Source organism: Ornithodoros turicata, chromosome 7, assembly GCF_037126465.1.
Source record: "Ornithodoros turicata isolate Travis chromosome 7, ASM3712646v1, whole genome shotgun sequence".
Classification (NCBI taxonomy): domain Eukaryota; kingdom Metazoa; phylum Arthropoda; class Arachnida; order Ixodida; family Argasidae; genus Ornithodoros; species Ornithodoros turicata.
Genome location: NC_088207.1, coordinates 20,460,064 through 20,475,525, shown reverse-complemented (window position 1 = coordinate 20,475,525; position 15,462 = coordinate 20,460,064). Strand labels below are relative to the sequence as shown.

General features: G+C 43.9%; 2 protein-coding genes across 5 annotated transcripts in view; both read right to left on the bottom strand.

Annotated features, from left to right (window-relative positions):
* Window positions 1-1,134: 1,134 nt before the first annotated feature.
* On the bottom strand, window positions 1,135-6,104 carry LOC135400301 (uncharacterized). The gene is made up of 4 exons (XM_064632115.1): window positions 5,781-6,104; window positions 5,463-5,495; window positions 5,125-5,181; window positions 1,135-5,047 (listed from the first exon to the last, which is right to left on the bottom strand). Exons 1-4 carry the CDS (start codon window positions 6,102-6,104, stop codon window positions 4,946-4,948), a joined length of 516 nt encoding a protein of 171 aa, XP_064488185.1. The 3' UTR covers window positions 1,135-4,945.
* LOC135400300 (TGF-beta-activated kinase 1 and MAP3K7-binding protein 3-like) overlaps window positions 1,135-15,462 on the bottom strand; it is a 38,858-nt gene continuing 24,530 nt past the window's right edge. For 3 of the 4 annotated variants that reach the window (XM_064632111.1, XM_064632112.1, XM_064632113.1), the window contains one exon: window positions 7,890-11,814. In XM_064632111.1, the coding sequence (XP_064488181.1) occupies window positions 11,630-11,814 (185 nt within the window). In that variant the 3' untranslated portion in view covers window positions 7,890-11,629. Of the gene's footprint in view, window positions 7,695-7,889; window positions 11,815-15,462 lie in introns of those variants that run through there. The other variant, XM_064632114.1, reaches the window with a different exon arrangement.

Below are 15,462 nucleotides of genomic sequence, written 5' to 3'. Positions count from 1 at the left end.
ATCAAGACAGGAGTAGTTTTTGTTTGCTGTGGAAATGAGCCGAAACTGAAAAACCGATCCTCAGTAGCGCATCATCTACGCCGACGGAGGCTTATCTGTGCCGGAAAGCGGATTATCTGGCCAGCAGATCGGCACGAATAATACAGACTGGCAGAATAACGCATCTTTACAATAATTTAGTTTACATAATTAAGGTATAGTGCGATTGCGAGATCGGACAGTCACTCTGCACTGTCAATCTGGGTGCCCGACGGAACAGTGTAACGATGGGCTGCTGGTCAGTGGACTCAGCCATCCGAACCCAGAAGCAAGTCGGTTTCTGAAAAACGTCTGTGAGACAGTCTGTTACATTTCACAACTAAATCACAACACGCATAAAAGTATTACTATCTTACTGCACTCCAATTTGTTAGTCTATATTGATGGAGTACAACGGGGACGGTACCAGAGACAAGGAGAAAGACAAGACGCAGAGGCGCCCTACTGCTCCTTTCCACCACTGAAGGGGTAGTTACAGATGACTAACTCACGACTAAAAAAAAAGCAAGAACAAATTTCTGTTAAGTCGTAACCACTTGTTACTTTTGACAGCACCCTAATCTCTGTACCCGTTACCACGCTGTGTGTGGTAATCTCACGCTGTTACCACACACCATTGAAGATGATGTGAATGCATTCCTACATGCTCTGCTTACATCCTGCATCAGACAGTGTTCAAAAACGTTTGTCCTAAGACTGTGCAGACTACGAGGTTCACGTTTGGAAGCACTGTATCCATCGCCTGGCAGGAGAGTACAAATGGGCTGCATGGGGCTGATATAGGTGGTGTACTGGCACTATTTCATACCTGCACATGGGTAATGCAAACACAATTGTACTTGTGCTCGGCCAATTATGGTACTACTACCACTATGACTGTCCTTGTCATACTAGAGGCCATTGGTGCTGAGCCGAGGAGGCAGGTGTGGCACCAGATTTCTCACTTGTGCACATTGCTCATTCCACCCCAAGCGACTGGGGCGGACAGTGTCAAAACAGTGTTTTGACACCGTTTTGAAAACACTTATCATGGCTCAACATTCCTGCCCATCTCATGCCACCCACATGCACATACTATATTAGTCCAACAGTGGAAACTGGGGGATGTCCAACTTACAAGTAGGGCTTTATTTATTCATCATAAATACTGTGACAACCATATGCTAAAAACCTTGTTGCGAGGGTTTTTTCTTTTTTAAAGTCACTGTACACAACAACGTAAGCAAGGATCGTCAGTGATCAGTGATTTACCCAAGCCCCCCCTACACCCCCCAACAAATGTTCAGTGACACCCCCTAACTTTTTCACCTGTGTACCCCCTACAGGGTGTGCCCTTGCGATTTCAGCTTTAGACACACATCGGTAATGATATGTTAAGCTGTAATGACGTAACTATAATAATGACCCCCCCCCCCATTTTTTCCAACACTCTCCGTGCTTGGGATTCCGGATAAACCACTGATCAGTGTTACAAAGTCATTGCTGGAGTGTTGAAGGCAAACAGAACATGTAAACATAATTTTAACTACACTTGCACAGATACAAACACTCAATGTTTTTTTTTCAGAAAAGCTAGTATGTATATGTAGACATGTCAAGTCATCTGCTGCTGAACAGGGAAAAGCAGGACCAGAATATTCTACCAAAAACTATAGTGTCCTGTTCACATAAATAAGGCTTTGTGTATCTCCATTTTAACAGTCAATTTGGCTAGCGTACCTCGTTCGGTAACCACCACCTGGTTGTGTCCCAGAACAGTACAGTAAAACCCGCGTATAACGATATCCCTCGTAAAACGATTGTTCATGATTTTACCGTCAAAATATACATTGTTTCTATGGGGAAACGACCCGCGTATAGCGATGGAGACCGCGGTTCCAAGTACTCGTATAACGATGTTGGGCGCTGTCCCGTGCGCGTAACCTCGCCGCGATAAGATACAGTAGAATCTCGATGATACGAATATCACGGGGTAGCGGAAAAAATTCGTATAGTCCGAAATTCACATCAAAAGAATTAAACCAAAATAAAAATTGAGGAAAGAAAATAGACATCGACTGTTCATTTTCCAATACTGCCAGTGAAAAAAGTAGGTGGTAACGCCTTTTTGTCTCCGTATTTGGCCAATGCTGCTCAAATTCGCGAGATGATTCAAAAGGCCTAGCACAGGCTTTCCACCCGCGAGCTGCGCGACAGTGTTCGAAAGCGAGCTTCACCTAAAGCACACAGGCGTTAGGTGAAGCCGACTTGCGTAATGGTGACGTGTAGTGTTGCCAGAAGTTGTCCTGCTATGTTCCCTGCTTCCCGCCACGAGTTCTGATCGCTGCTTTCCCAAGCCAGTGCGACGTCACATAGCTTCGCGTCTTTTTAAAGGGACAGTCGCATCGACCACAGATCGATTCCGAAACCACAGTGACATGAGATTCCCCATCCTTCACTGACCATGACTCCGAAAGTCCCATCCCGATCAACGGAATACTTTTCGCATAATTCGTGTGTAAGCGGCGCAACAGCAGACGACGGAAGCGGGCGTCAAGCGGAACTCCCTGCTGAGAATCTTTAGCAACGTCACATTGAATCTGACCAATAAGAACGCGGCGAGCCAGAGGAGTCCCCGCTGCTTGCAGCTCGGTCAGGGAGACAAAGGCGAAGGCACATACGGAGAGGGCGGACTCGGAACGCGGAAGTGGTGCATCGTGCTGTTCAAATGCCTTTAGTAATAGATCCCGTGACGAATATACATGTTTAATGACGGCCCATATTCGACGGATCCGCTTCTTCTGCAAGTAACTGGTGATATACGTGCCGTAGCTGCGTTAGCGCAACAGAACGAGCCTCAGGACAGAATGGCGTAAATGCAGGCTAGCTGGTGGATAAATTCCATGATAAGGCAAGCCTGAGCGATGGGCAAGACACGTAAACAAACACAAACACGAAGGCTCAAGTGCCTTCGTGTTTGTGTTTGTTTACGTGTCTTGCCCATCGCTCAGGCTTGCCTTATCATGGAGCCTCAGGACCACTGCTTTAGGTACGTTCATGATCGGAGTGCTCAACACTTAATCCCGTGACATTCACTACGACGCAGGAAACAATCCAAGTGTTTGTGCGACGTCTGTGCTCCCCAGGAACCGGATGAGTACCTATATGCTGCAGTGCTGGTGAAGTGGCAGAGTTGTGTAATGATGGCGAAGTAGAGTGTAAGCACGCATCACACTTTGTTCTCAGCTCTCTGTCTTCGGCCAGAACTTCTGTTGGTGTATCCACCGCAGTATTGCAGCGAGGATCACAGTCTTCGCCTACTGTACCCACGATAGATAGGCACGTTGAGCAATCCTTATTTTCGTAGTTGTCGTGGACGTTTGCACACACGACGAATGCCCCATGAAAGTTACGAAGGCTCTAACCAACTGTGCAACTCAAGGGCCGGGTTAGAATTAGAATGATTATCAGGAAATTACTGTGCTACGTGTTTAGGAAAGTGTCCTTTCTTTTTACAGCTACGTCATTTTCACTGCTTATTGTGTGTTTACAAGCTGAGTTTGGAGATTCCTTGGACCGAGAAAGAGACGACAGATACCTGGGTGTGTCGTCCGCATGATTCGCCAACGTTTTTCCATCCCGGTCCTATCAGGACTATCATCTTTTGTGTGCCTCATTTCCTGTTCACACCTACACGATAATAGACTTGCGTAGTTTCCAATTGAGAAGTGTGAAACAGAATCCGTGTTACCACAGTAATCCCGAGAAGTGCAGGGGAATAGGCAGGAGCAATAAGTGACAGTTATACTTTTAATGGTAGTGTAATACTTCTTATCATTGGCAGTATTATAGCATGTGAGGGATATAACATGTCAAATAATTTCAGGTAACGTTTCATAACTCACTAATGGTACACTTACACCTCATTATCATTGTAAGTGATACATCTGTCTGGGAATGTCCACAATTTGTCATTCCCACAGAAGATTGTTCTGCCTTGATACAGCAAAACAAATTTTGATACCTGCCATTGATCCAATTTTTTTAGCACCACTGTTTTGAAAACAGCTTTCAAGACTAACTTCAGAGATCCTTGGCAGAGCATTACCTCTTGTCTATGTATTATAATAATTATTATTATAATGACAGGCAATAAGTTACGCAAATGTGAATAAATCTTTGTGTTGACTGAGTGTTGTCCATTCAAGAGCCATCGCACAAGTCCACATCCAACTCTTCACACACAGATATTTATTATTTGCTATGCACAGACAGTTATCAGCGTGCACCACACTGGCAATGTCCCTTGGGATCTGAAGCGGGGAGTCACAAAAATAAAAAATAAAATAAACAGTTTCGTAAGTACTTCAATTGCAATGAAAACGGGACGGTTGGACAGTAAATTGGACGGTTTCATTATAACAGTGGTACACAGGAAAAAAACTCAGGGTGTTGGGGGGGGGGGGGGGGGGGATCTGGATCGATCTCTGGGCACAGCTAAGTGTAAAATTTTGGAAGGGTTAGTACATTTTGAAATGACCCTCATGCCTCAGACCCCACTACTCGAATAATGCACCTCCCTTTTACAGTAAGAGGCCTCTTACTATCTACGGCATATCCTATCAAAGCTCACAGGATAGCAAATTTGGCCACTGCTTACGTGACAGTGCCTCGTAGAAGATGCAGCTTTTCTGTTGAATTGACACTACATCTCTGGTAGCCCCTTTAATGTCTGGAGGTAGGTGCATCATTTTACATTTAACCAGCAGTAATGTATAGCATTGCAAAAAAGGAAACAAGGGCTTAGTCTCAACGCCGCATCAGCATCATTCATCATCTCACAATAACGTTGTTGTCAGCCACTGCACAAAGATTTGGGTGGACCTGAAACGGACCTTTTTTTTTCTTTTCATTTCCTGTTTTCAAGTTATTTTGTCTTGGCATGTAGCTGTGAGATGTCAGTAGAAGCCATGAAGTCATTCTCTTTACTTCTTGAACTTGGATGAAGAAAGCACTGTTCTGGAAGATCCTAATTTGTCAGAGGCATCGTAAAGGCATTAGTGTAAAAACCAGGTCTCTCAGCAAAATTGCCGTGCACACACGTACATTGTTTGATGCCGTTTCATGGATGGATGGGACTTGGATCAGCAGCACCTGGTCCTTCTATAACACAGAACGTCAAAAGTGCATCTCAAGTTGGCTACGACAACAGCAAAAACCGTCGCCCTACAGCACACAAACAGTTCACAAACAGAGAGATAAAAGGAAACTGGGAAGTGGTTTATGGCGCTTATGTTACGGACAGAGGTACTGTTTGTATATAGTGCATGTTTCTAACACCAGCACACAAACAGCGTCAGTTCTTCCTTCGGGGTTCATAGTTTGCGAATTGTTCTGTGTCCAAAAATTGTAAACACATAATATTATTTAAGTAATATACGTACCACTTGCGCTTGACCCTGTCGAGCTGCCTGCAGCTGTAATACACATGAAAACCGATCATGTCTACCACATTCCACAAAAGTCACAGGTTCCGTAACAGGGAAAGTTTCATGATAACGCGTCCGACAACGAGAAAAGCCAACACGTTCATATGAATGACATCATGTTCTTTTACTTGTTTATTGTATTTTACTTATCTAGTTATTATTCATAGGTTAGGGGATACCTTACGTTGTACCGATTTAGTCTTTTGCTGCTAAGTTACTCACGCGCAAGAGTGACAGATCCGATTGGGAAACTACATAGACATTGTGACTTACTGTCGAAGTTGCTGGCTCGCTTTGTTCGTGGAACACTGTCGGAACGGCGTCAAGTTTCAATTCGTTCCTTTTTTGTGTCAATCCAAGTTGCACTTGCACGATGTTCTCATCCAGGTACACATTATCGGTGAAATGCGAGGAGCATACACGGACAGCATGAATACTCCTTGCTTCATCTGGATACCCGCTAGTGATGTAGCTGCTTCCAACTTTCGCTTCGTCTGGGGTCTGGCTGTAGCTGTATCCTTGGCGTGCGAAATCATCGAGGTTTTCGAAGGAAGTTTTCCTGGAGTCAGGAACGCTGCGTCGGTTTCGAAACGACATCTCACGCGAAGGATGCAAGCGTAGAGATAGTATCCGCGTTACTAGAAAGTGTCACATGTGAATACGGGCGATGTGCCGGAAATAAACAAAGCAGTCCCAGACTTGGCGGCAGACGACAGCGTCCTTCAAAGCGGATTAGCCAGATTCCACCTTGCGTCACGCGATGTTGTTGGCGCTGGCGCTTTCGAGGATCAAAACAAAACCGGATCTTTTAAATTCGATTCCTCATCGCCCGGTCCGTTTTGGAAGGAGAAAATTTGGCAAATAGCTCGGTGGTAGTGTACCGAACACGTTGGTATTGGATTCGTAACCACGGTTCCGGATGCGACAGTCCCTTTAAGCATCTGTTTCTTTTTCTTTTGCTACACGCGGGGTGACGCGCGACTCTTCGAGGACGCGCTATTTACGTGATCCCTCGTTTAACGATGTATCCCGTATAACGATGGAGTTCGCGATTACCGTCAATATCGTTATACGCGGGTTTCGCTGTATTCAATAAAACATAAAAGTAAACATATTCATGGTCTGCTAACACACAGCTGTAAAGAGAGTTGTGGTTGCGGCACTTGGTCCCAAATGAATGTGAAATACACACAACTATATTTGCTTCAACGTGAGCCTGCATTACAAGTTTTGAGGCAAAACGGGTAATTAGACGCGTACAAGGTCAGCCACGCGAATACTGAAACTAAACTGGCTCCGACACCGCCGCTGGCGTACGTGGCGGTGAGGCATCATGAGAGGGAGGCCACATACTTTCGCCAATCAATGGGAATGGTCGTAGCTCACACTATTCTGAAGTCAGACGCGCACGTGTGACCATATCTTGCAAAGTACGGCATGTAGAAAATTATTTTTTCCTCAATAGTGTGCCGTGCAGTACAACATGTGCATGACATGATGAACGACATGTATCAAAAAGTGTCACAATCCCAGGCATTCTACAGTTACATTATCTTGCAGACATCCAGAGTCCTGCAGTTAAGGCACATTTGCGACACAGAGAGACACTGTAAGAGAAGTTTTTTTCGAGTGGGCAGCTACAACTTTGGTTCCATTTCTAACACGGGAAACAAAAAATTACTATAAAGTCTCCTGTTGCGATAACAGCAATTCAATGAGATAAACTGGAGCAAACCTGCTCAGCAACAAAACCAACAACAACAAAAAAAAAAACATTGTGCCCGTCAGTCTAGACGCGTAGAACTCAACAATGTTGCATGTACACATAGGAAACTGCCTATTCTGCAGTGTGGTACGGTGCACTTATAAATAATAGAGAATCACGGGTGATTCAGTATAGAGCTAATACAATTCATAGTATGCAAAAATCACGCATCCAATGTGTCCCTTCGTTGTATTCTAACGTGTCCCTGGCCACTTCATGTCGATGCCCAGTCAGTCCTATCAGAAAGTCTGTGGCTTGTACGTCGGCACGCCACATGCTCCTGCATTAATACTTTGAGAAATGCATAAGGTAAAAGAAAAGAGGTTCTAGAGAAACCCAAAGGTCATAGTTCCAACACAGACCTCCTCTGGAACTCCGCTTTCTTCTAGAGCGATGCGCTGAAGTGCCCCACAAATGTCATGCTGCAAAGATATAAAAAGCCACTGTAATTTTCAGTGAAAGTGTACAATGATGCGGCATGCATAAAACGTGCATGTACTACATTTGAGTTGTGTGTCACTCATATTCTATTCTATTTCTCTAGTGTTGCGACAAACTCTACTCGAAAGAGTCTCTCTTGTGCACAGTTAGAGAGCAACTGACAAACAAGAACAACGTAGAGTTTCAATGCATTTATTGCTACATTATTGATGATAAATTCCCAACAGATATCCTTGCTCCTCCTCCAAAGGCAGAAATTCAACAAGGCATGAGCTTTGTACATGCAAATTTGCATTTCATAACAGAGCAAAGAGACACACCCCAAAGTAAGTGAAGAGCATATGTACATGCTGTGTTTACTCACATAATTAACACGTTTTTAAACAAACAAACAAATGCAATGGCAAAAAGGACGTGCGCCAATTACGCAAGGAAAACCAGCAGTCCCTGTAGGCTACGCTGCTGCTAAAGTCAACGTGCATGTAATGCACATGAAAAAAATAGCACCAACATTGCGCGACCCATGGTGCGGTTGTATTAATTATGCAAGTAAACACCATAACAAATAACCGTTTTATAATGACAACACTCCCGAAGATTACACCACCTCAATTTTCTGCACTAAACAGAGGACCTGGCTTGTACACGACTGGCTGTTGTGCATGCATTGTGTACGACCATCGCTGTCATAAAAGTAACAAAAAAAAAGGAAGCTTGCAGCTCAGTTTTTTCACTTGAGTTCATGGTCAGTTTTTACAACGCTTAGCCTGCTCTCAAAGGCATCTCACATATATCCAAATCATAGGAGTTTCATGTTCCTCCAGAGATTCAAACTTTTCACAAATATTCAAAACTTAGAATCCTTCATATTCAGTAAGACTTCGAAATAAAATAGTGAACCTCGACAATGAAATGGGAATGGTGGTACTATCTAGATTGATACTCCATGCATTGCCGTACGAAATACAGCGGACATTCTAGCACATGTCCTCATGCAGTTATATCCAGTTTCAACACCATGTCTTACTTACTCAAGATCTCCCCTTCAGAAGTGTGGCACCTGAATTGCTGCATTCTGCTAGGGTATCCTTCTCAATCACCCCTGAAGCACGTGTAAGCACGGAAATTTTGCGAATGTATTTACTTTGACAAAAGCGAAATGGTGCTGACAAGCTGGTGCATGACTACGAACTAAACCTGTACTCCTTGTCCCGGGTTTAGTTCGTAGTCGTATTTAGTTCTCGGCGCACTGACCACTGACCAAATGTCTGTTCACACTGTTTCCTTTCCTGTTTATTGTTTACAAGTCCTTGTGCTTGTGTTGACATGTCGTGCATAGGGTTAGAAATCCTGAGCAGTTTTTGCAATCCCAGGATTTCTAAATGTGCATCCCGGGATGGGATCGGGACTTTTCAACAATCCTCAGGTTGCTGAATAGGACTACAGGCGATACAGTGTGCGTTTCCTGGCATCCCCACGGAACATTCTAGTGGAAGAAAAAAGCACAAAGAAAGAAAGAAAGAAAAAAAAGTTCACCAGGTAAAAGTCTCGCCGCGTATCATATTGAGCACTCGCACCGTGCCAGGATATTGAATTCGCGATGGAATGCGTTTCTTCTTGTCATCTGCTACGTAATATCTTGTGGCTGCGTCCCAGGATATTTCCCGCGGTTAGTAGTGCACGAGAAGATATGACGTTCAGCACTTGTACTCGTGCGGCTGTTCGCAATCAATGACTTTTTTCACATCTTCCCCTGGAGTACCCTGCGAAATATCGCTTGTGTGAATACATGGAATGGTGCATTTTGTTGTTCTCCCCATTTACTCATCCACAGTACCTGTTGTGTTCAAGTCTGGAGCAACTGAGTCCAGTCTTCTGAAAAGGCTGTCTCCATGCTCTATTTTCGCTTTCGAATATACGTATTCGAGAGGATAAAAAGAACAAAGAGAGATATTCTGCAATACTTTGCGTACCCTCGTGGATAGACTCCTTCTGATTTCGTAAGAGTTGTAATAATACTTAGGGCTGTTCTTGGCTATGGCTTGTGTGGTACACATGAGTCAGGAGCCAACGTCTTTGTCATGCGTCGTGGACAATGAAGTTGGTTCGCTTTCGGATTGCAAATGATCACTTTCGGTGTAGGGGTGGTTGAAACTAAAAGTCGGTAAGACACTGTTCTCTTTCCTTTTCACTCGTGCCACTGAATAACTCTACCAAATACTTAAGAAACACGAAATTTATTATCCCGAAATCCCGGGATCTGAACCCTAGTCCTACGCTTCGTTATGACATGTGCCTTTGTAAATTTTGCCTCACCATTCTTTATTTGCATCCTATTTAGTTTTATGCACGCCATTGTTGAGTTCGTTTGATGTAATATGGCTGAGAACAGCAGGCTTCAACTGCAATTACCACCTTGGAGAGCATCATTCAATACATGTACATCAATAGATAATGCATCAGTTGAAATTGCTCTCTGACATGGCTAAAATATGTCCTGAAAGAGTTCTGATGCAAGGTAACTTACACTCAACAACAGCCTTAGTCTCATTTGTAAATGAGGTTTCCTCAACAGATGAATGATAACAGGTGATGAAACAAAGCTGTTATGCAGCGATGCTAATAAGTCACTAATTTTGCAATTTACTTATTTCACAATGCCACATCATTTGTAAGTGAGAATGACACTCAAAGGGGGTTCATTATTCAATGTAGTCAGTATGGCATTAGAGAATGGCACGCAGGATTTGGCACAATTGTAAAAAAAAAACAGAGAGAGATTCTGATCCAGACAATATGCTCGAAGGTTTTCTGTAAGCGGCATATAAATTGGCTCTGGACCTGCATGTTGGACACAATGTCTCATAGACATACTTCATGAGCCAGCATGTAATGCTGTTCGCATAGCACAAAATACCAACAATGAGGCACCTATAATTTCTATATGCTTCACAGATGCTTCATAACATATGTATACGTAACAACAAACTTTCGATAACTACCAAAAATTGTTCTTAAGCTTAGAGAAAGACAAACAATTGTGCTTTAATTGATTTTGATGACACCTTTTAGCCCATCTTAGGGCTAGTCCCAGTCATACATTTCGCATCCAATCATTGACTTTCACATCAATGTAATCTGTACGGAGATATGCTAAAACAATATTTTATTAGAAGAACAATGACTGAACTGGTGGGCTTGCAGACATGCTCCAAGACTGATGAATTTTTTTGTTTTTGTTTAGCTGCAGACAGAGCTGTGGCATTAAAGTTTGCTAGAATTTTCATGAAACAACTTGTACTCGTACTCTCACAAAAGGCCTCAGGAAAAGGTGCCTGGATCAATGTAGCATCAGTTCACATGTCAGTGACACAGTTCTACAAGTTGTACAACATCTTCTAGGGCACTAACTACAGACTTACTACAGGCTTACTAACCTACTGCACAAAACTCCATTATCCATATTATTAAGAAAATCTGGCCCATATCTCAGAAATGGGAATAATAATCACACATGGGTTCAACCACAATCGTCACTGTACAAATCATACACAACAGTACATGACTAAGATGTACTAACTAAACATATTTACAAAAATAGTATTCGTACCACTAGGCATCATCACTTGTAAACACAGCCAACTAGCTGCAGGTTGTGAGGACGAAATGCTTGTTCATCAAATAAACATAAATTGAAATGCATCCTTCAACTGTACTACAGCACATTATCAAACATCCCAAAGCTAAAAATAGCACTCCAATAGCTGGAGCACATAGAAACACTGTAGAAAAACTCCAGTACCAGAGCAGACGGGATGCATGACCGTAGGCCTGCAAGATGTGCACCAGGAAAACAGGAACACACGCACACAAATACTCTCACGTCCGCACTGTCCTAATATAATTTGAGAAACTATCACAGAGTGCTGTGCTGTACGCACAGTTCTACACCATTCGTCTGGTTGTCCGTGACCCTACGTGTGACTTTGATTCGTAGCCTGCCGTGAGCCGGTAGACTATGACGTTGCATAGTTGTCCATGAGGGGCCCTGGTTGTTCGCAGTGGCCGCTGGATAAGTAAGTCCATAGACTCTGTCGGACACTAAGAGTTGCACAGGAGGTGGGTAGTAAAGAAGGTGAGAGAGAGAGAGAGAAATTTCTTTGGTGAAAGCATGTCAGCTCTGAGAATGTACTTGGTTAGTAGCATCTTGTAGCTGCACTGGACACAGTCGGGACACAGTACTGGAGCAGTCTAGACACACACCAAAGCTTTAAAAATCTGTCACAGGGCTTATCATTAGAGCCTGAAGTTTTTCGGGAAATTTTTTTTTTTAAATTCGGGAAGTAAAAACTCGGGTAAATAAACGTGTGCTCTAAATTCATGCAAATTCGGGTGGAAAAACTTCCGGTACGCTAACTTCGGAGAGAAATTGGGCTCAGTTACTCAAACAAACTGAACGAGTTCGGTACAAATGGTGATGTAACTGCGCTTGCTGCCAAACAAGTTAGTGTGCATTCCTACAACAGACATCCTGTGACGTCTTACGGACGTCTCCAGTGAGGGTTACTTGCCGGGTAAAAATCAGGTTGCACCCTAAAGAGGCAACCTTCAATTTGGGATGCAAATTCGGGGAAGAATAGGGTTACACCCTCAGGCTCTACTTATCATGGTGCTCTCAATCTTCGTACAAAATATTTAAATTAAGTTTGCGGTCAATTATTTATCGTTTAATTTTATAGCCAGCGATTTCGCTGCTGTAAAGTCATTGTAAGCAGTTTCCGGTTTTCGTTCTGCGAAGTATTCACGAGTCGCCAATTCAGAGGCAAAAGTTTTAGGATGCATTTTACGATACCTCAAAACAATCTCAAATTATCTTAAAGGGACTATGAAATTTCCCGAACCCCCATACTTTTTTTCGATGAAAACTGTTCTTCCCGGAGAGAAACTAATATGCCACAAATTTTTCAGGACGAAATCGCTCCACTCTGCGAGGAGCGCGTGCTGGAAATGTCTCTTCCGCGTTCCTCCTCTCTTGCGCATATTTCCCTGCTGATGGTGTAACTGTACGGACCGCTCTTCGGTTCCCCGTTACGTCACCGGTGTTGCACAATGGCAAGTAATGCCGCGAGCTCGCGCTGTGGCTGCCGCCACTGCCGAAATCTGCCGATCGCGCGAAAGCTGCTGTCATGGAGATTACCACTCCCGAATCCCGATGAACGCATACGCGGGATCCTACGGCGCATGCTCCTGGCGGGATTCCTCGGCTCGGCAACACGTCACGATGACGTGTTGCTGAGCCGGCCGTGGTCGCGTCAAGTTACCCGTTGTGTCTCCGCTCAGCAGCTCGTCACGGCGCGGCGCCAACTGTCCTCCCTTCGCCGCTCCGTTTAAATTCGCTCCCGAGAAATCCGCTCGCGCGACGAAAGTAAAATTTCGGTTCTAGACTCAGAAAAATGTCTTCTTTCGAACGAAACGAAGAAAAAAATCGTTTCATAGTCCCTTTAAAGGGGTTGTGACACAACACCCTAGGTTATCCCAGATAAATATAAAAGACTGTTCTTTGCATTGATGTCAGCCTCTATTCCAAGTTTTACAGCGAAGAGGAGCGCAGAAATTTGAAACTGCGAATAGCGAAACTCACCCGGCCCTGACATCACAGTGCGCATCGCTGCCAGTGAGGCAGCACGAGGGTGGTCACGTGCTTACGGCTACCAATGGGAGCTACGAGGTCTGTGACATCTCCGTTTACTCGGGCATGTGTTTGAGGGTTTGGATCTCGCTAGGTATGGCATGTAGAAGAACAATTGTTTTTTCCTCAGTACACTGGAGTGTAATACAATGTGTGCATGATGTAATGAACTACATCTATCAAAGTGTCACAAGCCGTTTAATCTTCATCGCACATCATTGTGACATCCACTGAGGTTTGGTAGCTCGGGCTTACGAAACCGTAAATCCGAAACCGATAACAGGTGTGAACATACCATATGCTTTTATGATTTGCCTAAAAATTATAGTTTATGGCAAAATGGAACTCTGACCTCATAGTCTGTCTCCAAGATGCCCCTAAATACACACACAAAGGAACAAATTCAAATGGTCCTGTCATGACAAAAGTAAACTTTCCTGACAAGTATAGAAATATTAAAAACGACTACGGCATTAGATACACTACACAATGAGAAAAAGCTAAGAATACAAGCATCGAGCATACTTACAACATTTTTTCCAAGGAGTAGACGTGCAGCAAATAACAAAAATCGTTACTAGCACACAGAATACAAACACAGTATATCTTGTGTTAACACACCAACATGCAGCAAGCGCATTTGGATAGCAAATGTTGTCCAGCTGTGATAGTAACTGCTCCATGAACTCTGGGACTTCAGAAGCCCCTATGTCAGTTTACTTCAATTTAATTTTGGATCTTCGGTGACATAAAAAAATGATGTAATTTTAAAAATTCTCCTCGCTCAAACTGTTTGCCTAAAATTTTTGCTGATGCTTTGGCACAGCAAAGACCTATCAGGTAACTTAGCTATGCTTAAAGGGACAGTTAAATCCGTTCCAGACGATTCCGAAACTATGGTGTCATTTTATTCCTAATAGGCAACTGACCATGGACCCGAAAATCCCACGTGAAATAGGAGCATAGTTTGAAAGCTATTTGATTAAATATGTGGCAAGAGCACGTATCGGATTAGGAGAAAAAGGCAAAAACGTCATTCTCTACACCAGGGTTTTGCACCAGTCAGATTGCGGCCTTGAGAAAAGGGATGCTGCAGCTGCGCAAAGCAGACAAACTTGCGGAAACAAAGCCTTTCTTCTCTGCACACCACCCTCTCCCTCCTCCTGGTAGGGAGGGACGTCATGCTGACGTCGTTGCCACTGGGACCTCCATAGTTGCGGAAGCAGCGCTGATTTTAAAATACAGTTGAACCTCTTAATAACGAACGTCGATTTAACGAAATCCTCTGTGTAACGAAAAATTTCCATTGCACGAGCACGTCCCCATAGACGCCAATGTATTTTTGAGCTCGATTTAACGAAATAATTTCATTTGGTCACCTCTATTTAACGAAGTCCCTGGGCTCTTCTGCGCGTGTCTTTCCCCTTCACCACAAAGAAAAGGAGGAGAAACTTTCTCTCTCCGTTGTCCTTACGCGAGTTTTCGTTGGTTACTTCAGTTGTCACGTGCTGGAGGCACGAATGTGCCGACATGTGCGTCGCCTCCGCCGGTAATCGGTGCACCGACGCTGTTTCAGAACCGGCGCGAGGGTGTCTTCACACCCGTTTTCGGACAAGAACACACGCATTGCTGACATTTTTTGCTGACATCTCGCGAAGTCTAATCTGCTTGTGTTCATGACGACGACAGTACGTTGCGGTTTTGTGCCTTTTCATTACTTGTTTTTGTTCGCGCCGCTAATTCTGACGGTGGTAAAATGGGCATGATGCCGCTGCCGTTCAAGGTTCCATCGGCGCAGACGTCTACGCGACATGTACCCATTTCTCGTTCTTTTCGGCGGTGTACTATTGTTCTTTCCGGACGTCATGAATGCAAGTGAACCAACCAAGAAACTTCGATACGCGAGCGCGTAGGAGAAAGCAGTCGAGGTTCATCCGGAGTTACGAAGGTTATGAACGCTCAGAGTGACATTGTGCACAAATTATGCGTTACCTAGCATTATGTAATGAATAAAGCTTCATATTTTGTGCCCTTCTTACCTTAGTACCTGTTTCATGACA

Excerpts from the sequence above, each read along its gene's own strand:
- LOC135400301 (XM_064632115.1), bottom strand. The coding sequence starts at position 6,104 with ATGTCGTTTCGAAACCGACGCAGCGTTCCTGACTCCAGGAAAACTTCC. Across the intron at positions 5,182-5,462 it reads GACAGGGTCAAGCGCAAGTG|AAGGACCAGGTGCTGCTGAT; the intron begins GTACGTATATTA and ends TCTGTGTTATAG. Across the intron at positions 5,048-5,124 it reads ATGAAACGGCATCAAACAAT|GATCTTCCAGAACAGTGCTT; the intron begins GTACGTGTGTGC and ends CTGACAAATTAG.